Source organism: Sitodiplosis mosellana, unplaced genomic scaffold, assembly GCF_009176505.1.
Source record: "Sitodiplosis mosellana isolate CC-2019 unplaced genomic scaffold, AAFC_SMos_1.0 Smas_scaffold_1, whole genome shotgun sequence".
Lineage (NCBI taxonomy): Eukaryota > Metazoa > Arthropoda > Insecta > Diptera > Cecidomyiidae > Sitodiplosis > Sitodiplosis mosellana.
Window position 1 is genome coordinate 16,612,444 of NW_022595244.1, and position 12,703 is coordinate 16,625,146.

The 12,703-nt window shown below is 35.9% G+C and overlaps 1 protein-coding gene across 8 annotated transcripts in view; it reads left to right on the forward strand.

The window, feature by feature from the left end:
* LOC129570964 (protein sprint) overlaps positions 1-12,703 on the forward strand; it is a 145,324-nt gene that overhangs the window by 36,332 nt on the left and 96,289 nt on the right. For all 8 annotated transcript variants that reach the window (XM_055450988.1, XM_055451425.1, XM_055451363.1 and 5 more), the window contains one exon: positions 5,063-5,178. In XM_055450988.1, the coding sequence (XP_055306963.1) occupies positions 5,063-5,178 (116 nt within the window). The remainder of the gene's footprint in view (positions 1-5,062; positions 5,179-12,703) is intronic.

The window sequence follows — 12,703 nt, forward strand, 5'->3', positions numbered from 1 at the left end:
TCCCGATTACACGCAGTGGCTGCACATTCGGTTGCTACGTATTTCGTTTTTTCTCTCCCGTTGCACAAAATAAACAGCGTTAAACAACAAATTTGCGGCATTTTAATGAGACACGGTGCGAAATGTATGTGTATATATCGAATAGATGAAACACTGACTCAGACGCAGATAACTGAAACAGAAGTTGATACCTAATCGAATGGAATGTCTCTCACATTCCACTGTATTATCTCATTTTACTGTATAAAATCGCTGATATCGCAATTAAAAATGCGTTTTTTTTTTCATTTCGCGTTTTGCGAGTGGTGCGTAATTGTTGGTGATCAAAGGGCTTTGCCGTTTTTTTTTTCTTCATAGCAAACCGATGGTTTTCGATATAAAAAGCCATTTTATTCCGTAAATGGGTTCATCGATCAGACCTTTTTCAATGGCACTTGATATGACCTGCAAATATTAATTGAAACTCGAGCCCGTCGGCTGAAATGAGTCCACTTTTTCGAGAAAAAAAGGCAGGCAGATAAATGCGATTCACACAAACGCTGTGAGGTGAATTCAATTGAAAATCATAGGATGAGAGCGAGTTGAGTTCGGGCTAAAATTGATAATGTTGTCAAATTCGAAACAATCTCGAATGACAATTAATTTAAATGAATATTGGCGATGGAAAATAAAAGAACGCGGCTAATTGGTTTCTCTCTGTTGCTCCGCTTCGCCAACTCGAAAGAGGGCACAAATGTTTGGTGATAAGTTCATCATTGTGAATAAACAGAGCTGCTGCAATTCAATTGGCTTGACTGGTTTCGCGTGAAAAGCCATCGGATCTGTGTTGACTGTGCTCAAATGAACGGTTTTTATGTAAACAATCGGTTTGACACATGCACACGAACATATGTGATGCGAACTGTAAACACAACTGATTCCAATATGATAATAAATTGTCACGTTACACTCTCACTCGCTGCGCCTTGTCGTTGTTGTCGTCGTCGTCTTTGTGCAATTTCTTTCGCTGCTCAATTTCAATTTAAAAACTGCTGATATTTTAATTGTGATCAATTGAATGTTTGCTACTCGCAGTGTGTGTGTGTGTGTGCGCTGTTTTTAGCAGCCGCACAGCCGCGACTACCATTTTTATCGCTTTGATAGGCACCAGATTCGTCTCGTAAATTTGTTATCAATCATGATTGTGTGTAATCAATAAAAATGGCACAATCAATTGAAGGCGATTGAAATCGAAAAGTGAATAATTTGTACACGTTCGCTTGAATTCGCTTGAATTGACCTTAATTGCTTCAATTTAGAAAATTGGTCTATTTTGATGGAACATCTGCGATTTCTATTTGAGCAACGCGAAAGTTTTGTCGTTTTCTGGTGCCGAATCTAGCAATAAAATACCGAATACAATCCATCTGCGGCGATAAAAACTATGAAATCATTTGCCGCCATAATTACTAACCGCAAAATTTATTAATGAATAAAAGCCTTTTTTGTACAAATTGTGATTGGGGCGCAGTTCATTGCTGTGGCTCGTGAATAAAGCCGATTGATTTTGAAAAGTGCTTTTTTCGAAGTGAATCCATTGGATGACGCAAGCTAAAAACCATAAAATGCATTTTTTGGTCTGAGGTGAATCACTTTACTGCCAACGTTTATTGATATTACAGAAGCTTTCGCTTTTTTTCCTGTTAAAAAGGTTTGCCTTTCCATCGTAACCGATGCAAGAGAAAAAATTGCCGATGCAAGAGCTGATTCTCGAAAACGTTGGCTATCGTAATCAAATGGAATTTTTTTTACACTTAAATCGTGAGCTCTTCACTAATTTGTGCCATTTTGTGGGTTTCTTTCGTGGAAACTAAGAACGTCAAAAAAAAAGAAATGTAACATTGGTTGTTACTTAAGAAATTGCAACCTAAGGTAGAAAAAAAATGGTGCAACATGTTGAGTAATTATCAATATTATCTCTGTTTTCTACGACGATTATTCAAATTCGACTTTAGTCTATGCTTCAAATCTGCATGACATCAGTTTAAATGCCACATGAAAAACCGATCAATACACTTTAAACGAGAAATTACTACTTCTTTTTTTCTTCAAACATTTTATTATGATTTATGGTACGATTTTTCCATTAAAATTTATTAATTAAGTCGATAAACAAATGTGTTCGATATGGTCGCAGGCATTTTGCAAACGTGAAGGTTTTTTTGATCACGACACATCGAGTACAATGTGCAAAGTAACGGTCTGGCTTACATTCACCGATGCAATTCGACTTAAAAAGTTGAAACAGACCCATCAAACGCCCGACTAGCCGATTTTGTACAGGAAAAATAACAGCATTATTCAGCCATGATTTTCTCTCTCTCTCTCTCTCCCTCTTTCTTGAATGCGCTTGCAAATTATGACTTTTTTATGTATTCTCATGTTCTGCGAGCATTCGTAAACAACCGCAATCAACTCATTTGCGGATAATCATAACGTGTATATTTGTTGTCGATCGCGAACAAATTCATTAGAAGAAATTATCGGGCTCAATCGTCGTTACTGCCTTTTAATTTAAATCAATTTCATCGATTTTGTAATTTATTTCGGATACTAACCAGTTTGCATTGCTCGTGGCGCTGCATTTTGTAAATACGATTTACTATCTATAGTAATAACTCTATAGAGATATTATTAAAAATACAATGTAGAGATTTGAACGGTGCAACAATTTTAATCAAACCATTTGATTGAATGTTTACAATTGGTATCGATAAAATCGAAATTGATCGAAAAAAAAATTAGATAAAAATCAAATGATGTAATGAAAATCGGTATTATTATATTTTCTATATTAAATCAAAATCACTTTTTTCGCACTGAATTTCATCAAATTGTGCATCGATTTAAAATCGCCGATTTTACAAATTAATTTGTTAATTTCCATAACAAATATGAATAATAAGCCGTTAATTTGTGCCATTATTTACATGTTGCCCACGTTGAATTCGTTAATTGAATTAGCCTGTTAAACACAGGCGAAACAAAGCAAAACTGAGGCAGACAATACAATTTGAAAATCGTGCAACGCATTTTAACCGCCGCACAATACCGAGAAATTACAACTTTGCGCTAAACAATGTGTTTGTTTATCTGCATTTCAACGCACACAAAGCATGCGTTTAATTAGAGAATTGAATATGTGCATTGAATTTGTGATGCAAAAGAGTCGTCTGGAGTACAGTAGTTCTGTTGGCTTTTACGAGAAGAAAAAGCTAATGCACAAAGGTTCATTCTTTCTTCTGTTTCACGTGCACTTTACTCTGGTAATTGTAATTTTTTTTTGACGAATAAATTAAACATTTGCTTTCGCTTCATGTCCGTTTCGATTTGCTCTTGAGCGTCATGCAAAACATTTTAAATGGATAAAAATGACAAGAATTGCGCATTACAATCGTTCTTTGCTTCGCACAGCTCAGCAATTGAGCAATGTGCATTTAACGAGTTTAATGGCTTTGTGAACTATGATTTACATTGTTATTAACAAGTGCGCTCAAATCCATTTTCAAATGGATTTTCTGTGTACGAGAATGAAAGAAATATTTCACAATTCGCAATACGAATACGCTTGGGACCACTGATACGCATGCCATTCTAAGCCGCACGACTCCATTATTTACACAATTCTTCGAGACATAAATACGGTCAATCGTCAGCTCTGTCAGCGAATTTTCAATAACTCAAACAAATATACGGCCATTCTGTTTTATCAACATTATTCTTTGCACTCGATATCGCATCTGCGCCCATAATTCAAAGCCGTCATAAAAACCGATGGCAGCTTTAAGTGCAAAAAGTGAATTCAACCGAACAATGACACTTCATTGGGTTGGGAGAACGAAAGCTACAACGTAATTAAATAATAATAATTCAAGTATGATATTGTCATTTGAACCATTAGCTGTCCTCGCATTCCTCACTTTTGGAAGCGGCTTTAGTGGGCATGATGAAAACTTATCTTCGTTTTTTTTCTTCTTCTTCTTATGTGTGAATTGTAGCTACTTTAACTCAACAGAATAAACAAATACATTTTTAAGCTTTGTTATGTGACAACATATTTGTACGTTATGTAAATTGACAAAAAGTGGACAGTTGCTCAGCAAATAGTAAGATCAGAAGTGTTTTGAATTGAAAAAAAATATGGAAAATGCGATTTGTAAGGCAAGGCGATTAGCAAAAACGACTTATTTAATCAGCGAATTTACGTTATTTTATTTCGATCCTTCACGAAGCTTCTTCGAATTCAATTATTGCATTTGGCATTGACTTGCATTTGGAGTTAATGCAAGTGTAAATTCAAATTTTGAGTATCTGCAGTAACAATTGCTTAAAATACCATTAAAAGCGACATTCATTTACATTCAGCCAATTTGAAAAATTCTCACTTGCATTCAGCGCTTCAAGAACTCCTTCGATTTAGTGCTTTGAAACACTTGAAAAATGGCTTTAAATTTCAAATGAACTAAATTAAATGCTGTTTAAAATGACAGCATTCAATGTGATTTTGTTGAAGTGATAAAAAAAATGCCAGAAGTTTTATGACAATGCAAGGGAACGTTTGCGGTATTTTCTTTAATCATAAAGAAATCTTCTCCCGGGTGTTCCACCGACAATATCGTTGTGATGCATGTGACCTTCTGCGAATGTACGAATAAAAAATTTATTCGACATCCAACAAATCATGAGCATTAACGACATTGCGTTGCACGATTAGTCATAATATTTGTGCATATTGTGTCCGTTAAACTGTGAAAGTCATAAAAAAAAGACAACACTAGCACTACCAACCAGAACCTGAACCGGCCTGAATGCAAATGACATGATTAATTTCAGAATTTATACCTTTCGAAGTTTTACTTCATATTTTGGTATTCGTTTTGTGATCCTTTTCGAACATAAACTTCGTGAATTGTGTATTCATTTTGATAAACTCCGAAAGAAGAAGAAACGCAAATGTTTCAACTGAATTGAAAGTAATTTATTTAAGAATATTTCATGTTTTTTTTCTCTCTGTTGTTTGCAGTTGTTGAACTCGTTGGCAACCGATCTGGATTTAATGCTCAACGATTTAAGGTCAACGCCACCGAGATTTATTCAGCCACGAGCATCATTTCCAATTGTATCATCCGCACATTTTGGGTAAGTACTTGCCACCTCTTTACTATCCATAAAATAATATGAAACAAAAAAAAACGTGTGTATATTCAAAAATGCAAATTTGTATTCCAAATAAAACGACGAATAGAAAGGTTTTTGGCTAGGATTTTGGTGTAAAGCATTGTAGCCGCAATGATTTTATCGTGGATGAATCTATGAAATCAAAGTGTGAATTTGAATAAAGATTATTTATTGAAACGCACACGCATGATTCAACTTAAATTCCACTGCCAGCAACAGTGTGCATATATAGTGGTGTGTATCGCAAAAACACAATTGCATTCTGTGTTTTTGTGGAGAGGAATGACAGCAAAAATAAAAATTATGGTTGTCTGCAGCAACAACAACAAAAAAATGACGCAGACAAATCTACACTATAAAATGTAATGTGTGTGAATGAATGACCATAAATGGATGTGAGCAGCAAAAACAAGTATGTTTACAACCACGCGCTCGAGACGTAGACAACGTTGAATCCGGCTCATGTTCCATTCCTATTTCGAAATGCTTATGGTTTGCGAATAAAAATGTATGAATAATTTAGAAAATGCGAAACTAGATGCGATCCAATTGGCCATTCGGGGCCTGCAAAATATTGGGCCAGCGAGATAAAACCCATTCCGTGTGGACGTCACCGCTCACACACACAAACACACAACTCCAAAATCATTTTCGGAAGATCGTTTGTAAACAAACGGCAGCGTTAAAACCTCAAAACACGTCTGCAATAACCGGAGAGAATGTTGAGCGCATCTTTGATGTTTGATGGAACAAAATTGCTGAAAATTGCATTTACTATCGATATTACATATTCGAGAGAGTGTTTTTGGTCCGAAACCCATCCGTAAATTTACACATTTTATGCGATATTGGATTCGATATAAACAAAGGTGGCCCCATACATTCGTTTCAAGCATAAATTCAGTTTACACTCGTTTGAAATTTATGCAATGCATAGCAATTTCTTGGGCTCACATTCGAAAATTGATGACACCAACCACCGAATGGAAAAGCATACATATTTAATGCAACACATGGGCACTACGTTGCCCTGCACACACACACACACACTCATCAAAACGCACGACCATCAATCGAATTCGACATGTTTTCCACATATTTGCCTGGGTTCATTTCGTTGTTTTGATGCTTGTAAATTGCATTATTTAGCTATGTGGTCACATTAATTCGATCGAAAATGATGAAAATATTCATGGCCTTTGTTATCTATGGCAAAATCGATGGTTATCTATCCATTGCTAAAATCTATGACTATTGTGATGCATAGCAAAAATAAAACATCACTGGAAATTCCAATCATGATGAATTTGGTGCAGAATTATTCTATCCCTAGATTCGGAAATTCAGCGGCTGGTTGAAACACTTGTGACTTGTGTGTGAGTGTGCACCGTGTACACTGTACAGTACATGTTGTTTGATTTGTATCGCATCACATTTTTTCATATCTCGGAAATTGCTTTGCTTTGCTTTTTCAAAAACTCATTTTTTGATGGCAAATCGGTTTTTGCGGTCCATTGTAAAATGTAAGTGATTTTTATTCATTTTGATTGGCAACAAATGACTCGGAAAATGTGTTTATTTAGTTCTCCCCTCACAAACAATACACACCAGAAATGTGTTGCGGAAAAACCCTGAACATTTTTTATGTTGATTTTTTTTACTCCAAAGTTCCACTCGATGTTTTCCTCCACATTAATCGTGTGATTGATTGACAACAAGAAATTGGGGAGATGTGGCAAACACATTGAAATAACATTTCAGATTAAATCTGCCATGAAGATCTAAAATTCAGAATGTGTATTTTTTATGGGTTAATAAAACATCATGAAAAAAAGGATTTATAAGCAAAAACAAATCAAATCCCTTTTGTTTGCAGAGCATAAAATGCACCTTTTTTTCGTTTTCTTAAACATTTATTGTTTTTTAAGGCATTCATACGGTTTGACCTGTTAGATTGCCGATTTCACATCAACCTGTTATTTCAGCTGCACCACTCCTTAATGGCAAAATACCAGACGAAGAAACATCAGCAAGTGACATTCAACGCAATCGACCATCGCCCATAAATCATAAAATATGCCGAAAATACGATGTGACGTAAATTTCACAACAAAACAATTCGAAAACGCCGAAAGGGCCTACTTTACAATGTTAACATAAATCTCGTGTCATGCGGTTTCTGTAAAATGTAATTGCCGCTGAATGCGGTTGAATTTATTGAAAACTTTGGTGTGAGTGAGTTCTCGCTCTGCCATGCCTGGCCTGGCCTGAAATCTGCATTTGTTTTCCGAAAAAACACCGAGCGTATGCATATCAAAAGCGATAAATTAGCCGTTCACCTACGAATAGGCGTTGATGTTTCTTACATAAAATTGAATTTTACAGCGGTGCATACATTAAACCGCCTCTTCTGATCTTTAAATAAATCGCAAAATATTCCACCAATACCAACCAAACTAAATAAATTCAATTTCTTCAACTGGTTTTGCGAAACGCATTAACCGAACCGGCACAACTGATGGTTTCTTAAACAAGTATGCATTATGCAGCAACGATTGGAAAAATTAGATTCCATGCAATTATTCGGCTGTGCAGAATGTGCTTGCTGGTGCATTTTCAAAACGGTTTCAGATGATATTTTTAGCCGTTTAGAGTGAAAATGGGATTTCATGTGACTCTAAATAAAGTTTAAATGACTTGAAATTTGTTCATTTAAATCGATTCGTTCAGAATTCCCTGTTAAAGCCTGTCAGATGTGTTAAATTTACACATACTTTTCACTTGTTTTCCTCATATATGGAAAGTTTGTTCTTCTTTTACGTGCACTCAATACAACAAAATCCAAGCAAATCCTGTTATTATCATTACTTTGGCTTTGTTATTGTTGCTTTTGACATCATTATATTTTGACTAGAAGAGTTTGCCGTGGAAAATACACCCTTCATATGAGAAAAATTAGGATACAATTTCTAATTTAATGCTGCAGCATATTTTTCTACACGTCGGAAAAATATCAATTTTACCCATATATGATATATCGATGGCTTCCATTCATCGTCTGCAAAGCATAGACTTTGCATGTATCATCTTTCGATGTTCTGAATTGGATATACATTTCCCACTCGAAACGATGGTCTCGATTTCCGAAGCCATTTTCGGCAGCATGATGTGTAACTGAATGCTGAAATTGCGAACTTGAAAGCACTTAAAATAAATTAAATAAATATCAATGATGTAACCTCATTAGCATTAATTTTTTTCCTTGTCTTCGGTGCTCCATTTACGGAAGATGTATAATGAAAATGGCAAATGAGTATGAGAATGCGTATCGAAACAGTGATGGTGGCGATTTGCGTCACGTCAAGGTATGAAAGATGTTTGATGCGGAGCCGCTTGACGTCTGTTAACAAAAAGGAGATTAACATAATATTAAATAATCGCATTTTTAGTATGATATTGCATCTTAAAATAATCTCTCATTCGCATCATCATCATCATCATCATCATTTGTGCGCTCCAGCCATTACTCTCTCTCTCCCTCCCTCTCTCGCATACTGATACCACCCAAATGAATGAATGAACAAATGATATTTTCAGCTTGATCTTACGACATGATGAGTCTTGTCGTAATTCTGATGTGCTGTGTCCATAAGGACTATCTCTCTGCACGCACATTTGTTCGAAACACGGAAGGCAACAAATGATTCTTAATACATAAGCACACATACCAGATTTTCACCCTCATCGTTGGCTTGACGTTACATTATATTGTCGACTATCTCGACAAATCTCATTGTTCGAGTACAGCACAATGCCTCCAATGTATGATGATGAAGAAGTATCCAATTTCGGAATCATTTGGGGAATTTACTTTGTTTGGCTACAACAGTCAAACCTTATATGAGCATGATGACACAGGAGTTCATACATACATGTACGGTAAAATGCTCTTCGCTGCGAAGGAGGCGCACACACATACACTCGTATATTTTGATGATAGAAATATTCTCTTGTCGTGCTTCAGTTGAGCTTTGCCATTCAATTCATTCATTGCGAACAATCGTTTCAACATGGTGATTGTATGCAATTTTTTTGATTACATTCTATAACATAAAATGTCTTGTCATTTGTTGGGGATTCAATTCATGTAATAGCTCACCTGAGAACACTTAGCATGTAAAAAGACCGTTCGATTTGGTAACAATTCATTTGCTAATTGGTTGAAATCATTCAATGATGTGAAACCAATAAAAAAATCCAGCAAAAATCTATTGATTTTTTTTTTGACTGCTCATTTGAATGCAAAACTGCGCTTTTATGTTGAAAATAATGAATTATTGTTGAAAATGTCTCAAATGGAGGTCGATCCATACAAAAAAGCTAAATTCAAAATGGCAACTCATGAAATATTTCGATACGCTGAAGAATTGTTGATATATTATTCTCAATTAAAACGGTTTAACGGTTATTATTATGACCGTTTTTGCCCTATGCTGTTTTTCGCAATGGATTTTTCACCGTTGGTACTAGTGTAAATATCAAGCCCCCCTACACACACGCACACTTAACATACTGTGAATGGAATGAATGGCATTGCCATCAAGTACGTACAATGCCTTCCATTTTGGGTATATTGCTAAATATGAGGTATTTGAAAATTTATCGCCGCACTAAATATGAGCTACGTGCATTCACGAGTAGTGCAGAAGTGGTCGAAATGGCAAAAATGCTTCTTTTTGACTTCCTCTTCAACGAGAAATTGGCTTCCTATAAAAAGCGAACGCTGAAGCGAACGGGATTTATTGTTCAAGTTCTATTTCGTTTTTTTTTCGGCTCCGCATTTTCCACTGACAATGTATTTCGCCAATTTCAGTTGATATTATTGACGACAATGGCTGGCTAGACGCCACCGCTCGCTCTCTCTATATGCAGCATTTCAATTCAATTGTTCAACGATACGGCTGCTGCTGCTGTTGAAGTCAAACAAATAATATAACAAATTACAAACATCAACCATATAATACGGTGAATAAAAAACACACACACACACGCCGCAAGTACAAATGAACGAAAAAAGTGATCGAAATAAATTCAAAATCGTCTAGTGTAGAAGACGTGTGGAAAAGCGATATATGTTCCTACTGTATGTATGGCTTCGTTGCATTATTGGAATGGGCAACAGCATATTGCGCCGGTGGCTGAAAAATTGCTCCTAAATGCTTCGATATTTTGTTGAGCATATCGCTTTTACGTTAAGTTAAATTATAGACAGGGCAGAAAAAAAAACGAAATCACCGGGATTAAAGTCTGTGTTGAAACGAACGCCAATGACGCATATGAGTCAAAGCACAGCAACTGAAAACGACACTCAACAAAATGTTTATACTTGGCGGTTATTTGTCGTATTATGTCAGTGGTTTTTTTCCTCTCTTTCTCGTCTATTTGTTGCAGTAACCAGTGATTTAAAGATGAGTATCGAGCAATCAACCACAATGGTGATGGCATCTCATTTCAAAGCACCGATTGTTATGTCATACCATTTCATTGTCAATCGTTTCGGATATTGCCAAATTTTTTCGCATTTTTTTCATTTGACATCTTTTCAATATCGCTATGGCGACCGACAAAAGCATAATAGACCGATTCATTTTGATTTTTCATTGAGAGAATTGAAATTGAGTTTGAAAGCTTGTCATATTTGCAGGAAAAAAAACCTAAAATCCATTTCCGAAAACGGATTAGAGATGAAACCGACTTTTTTTTTCTTCTTCTCCAAATACGATTATTCGATTGGTTGCCAGCCATCTTCTGTTGCTACAAAAAGCGAAATCGACGCGAAAGAAATGCCAATCCATTTTTATTATTCGCTGTCTTTGCAATGGATAAATATTCGTTTGAAAGAGCTTAACCGCATTTACGGGTGTTATTTTCTCGGCGAATATTATTATAAACAACACTATTCGAAGAGCTAATCTGAAAGCGCAAAGGGTTAGCAAATTGGATTAAGGCACTGTATCAACACGACCGACATAAGAACTGGCGGCGGAAAAAAAACAACCACAGAATAAAAAACTACCGATTCATACATACTACGAGCTATGGTGGCCGTATGGATTAAGTAGGAGGATTTATCGATGGTGTGAATCCGTAAAAATTGCGTGAATTATCTGCTTCGTATGGAAATTTAATCTTTTAGTCGGGTTATTTTCTTTCATCATTACATTTATAAGTACTGTAGTACCATCTACAGTTGATATATCGACACGAGTCCTTCCACAAACGGAAAAAGTGTTGATCACGAGAAATGAAAACAAATTATCGCTTTGGCATTTCGAATGTAAATATTCCAGCGTTTCTAGAACAAATAAGAATAAGGGTAAAATCTTTTCAAAGGCGTTATATTTCACAGATTTTGTTGAGTTAAAACATTTTCAATGCAATCAATTATTCTTCGTTTCCGGTAACTTGCTGAAGTGAAGATTGGCCGATTGGATGAAATATTATTTCAGTTTTGAATAATTCAACACCTTGGGTGTTGGAATCGAGAGCTTTGGCTTGAGGTACTGTCTGAAATATCATTAGTCTGTATCAGTCCATCAGAAGGGATTTAAAACACCTGAATTCTATCCAAGAAATTGAATCGATTTCAATTAAGAGGATTCAATTTGGTTATGAAAAGTAGATTTCAATTGAATAGAGTGCAAATACCCGAATGCAAATGCTGGTAAGGTGAATACGAATCGTACTACGTCGCCTCAACATTCATCTATGCACACGAAATCTTTATTAATATTTAATAGCATCATGGGTGTTCGTGTAGTGTATTTCCGAGTGTGCGACGAATGGTCTAACATCAGTGAAAATGGGCAAAACATTCTTTTACATGTAATCAATTTATAATTCAGGCGAAACACCGAAACATCCCAAGGGAATGCGATTACTTATTTGATAGAAATGCGGTTTGCGGACGTATCATTGTTCTGTAGTCGATGCGTAGGTGCTGTACGCGGTTGCCCATTTCTAGATTGATGGAATCCATGGCTTTTGGTGGTGCTGTTGCTCGTAAACTGTGTCAATTTATTGGATTCACATTCGGTCGATGTCCTTTCTCATCTTTCTGGATTGAAAATGAACCCGAGCCAAAGGAGTGAATATATTTCCGCAAATGTTGAATCACTTTCGATGTGCCCCGTATTACAGCAATGAAACTGAAGGAAATATTTCTTACTCTCACGTAACAGCCATAAACATACGATCAATAAACAAGCAACAAGCCAACAAGCATATCCTCTTTTTCGATCTCTGCTCAGGTCAGACGATTTTCCCATTTTATTGCCATGGTTTTTCGGTCATTTCAAAATGCAGTACATGTATACACGATTTATTCCATACGTTAATGCGTTTTTTTTCTTTTTTTCTTCTCACCATTTGACTGGGAGTGACCGCGCCATTCGAACTCTGAGGAACAGTGGAAATATCCAAAGTA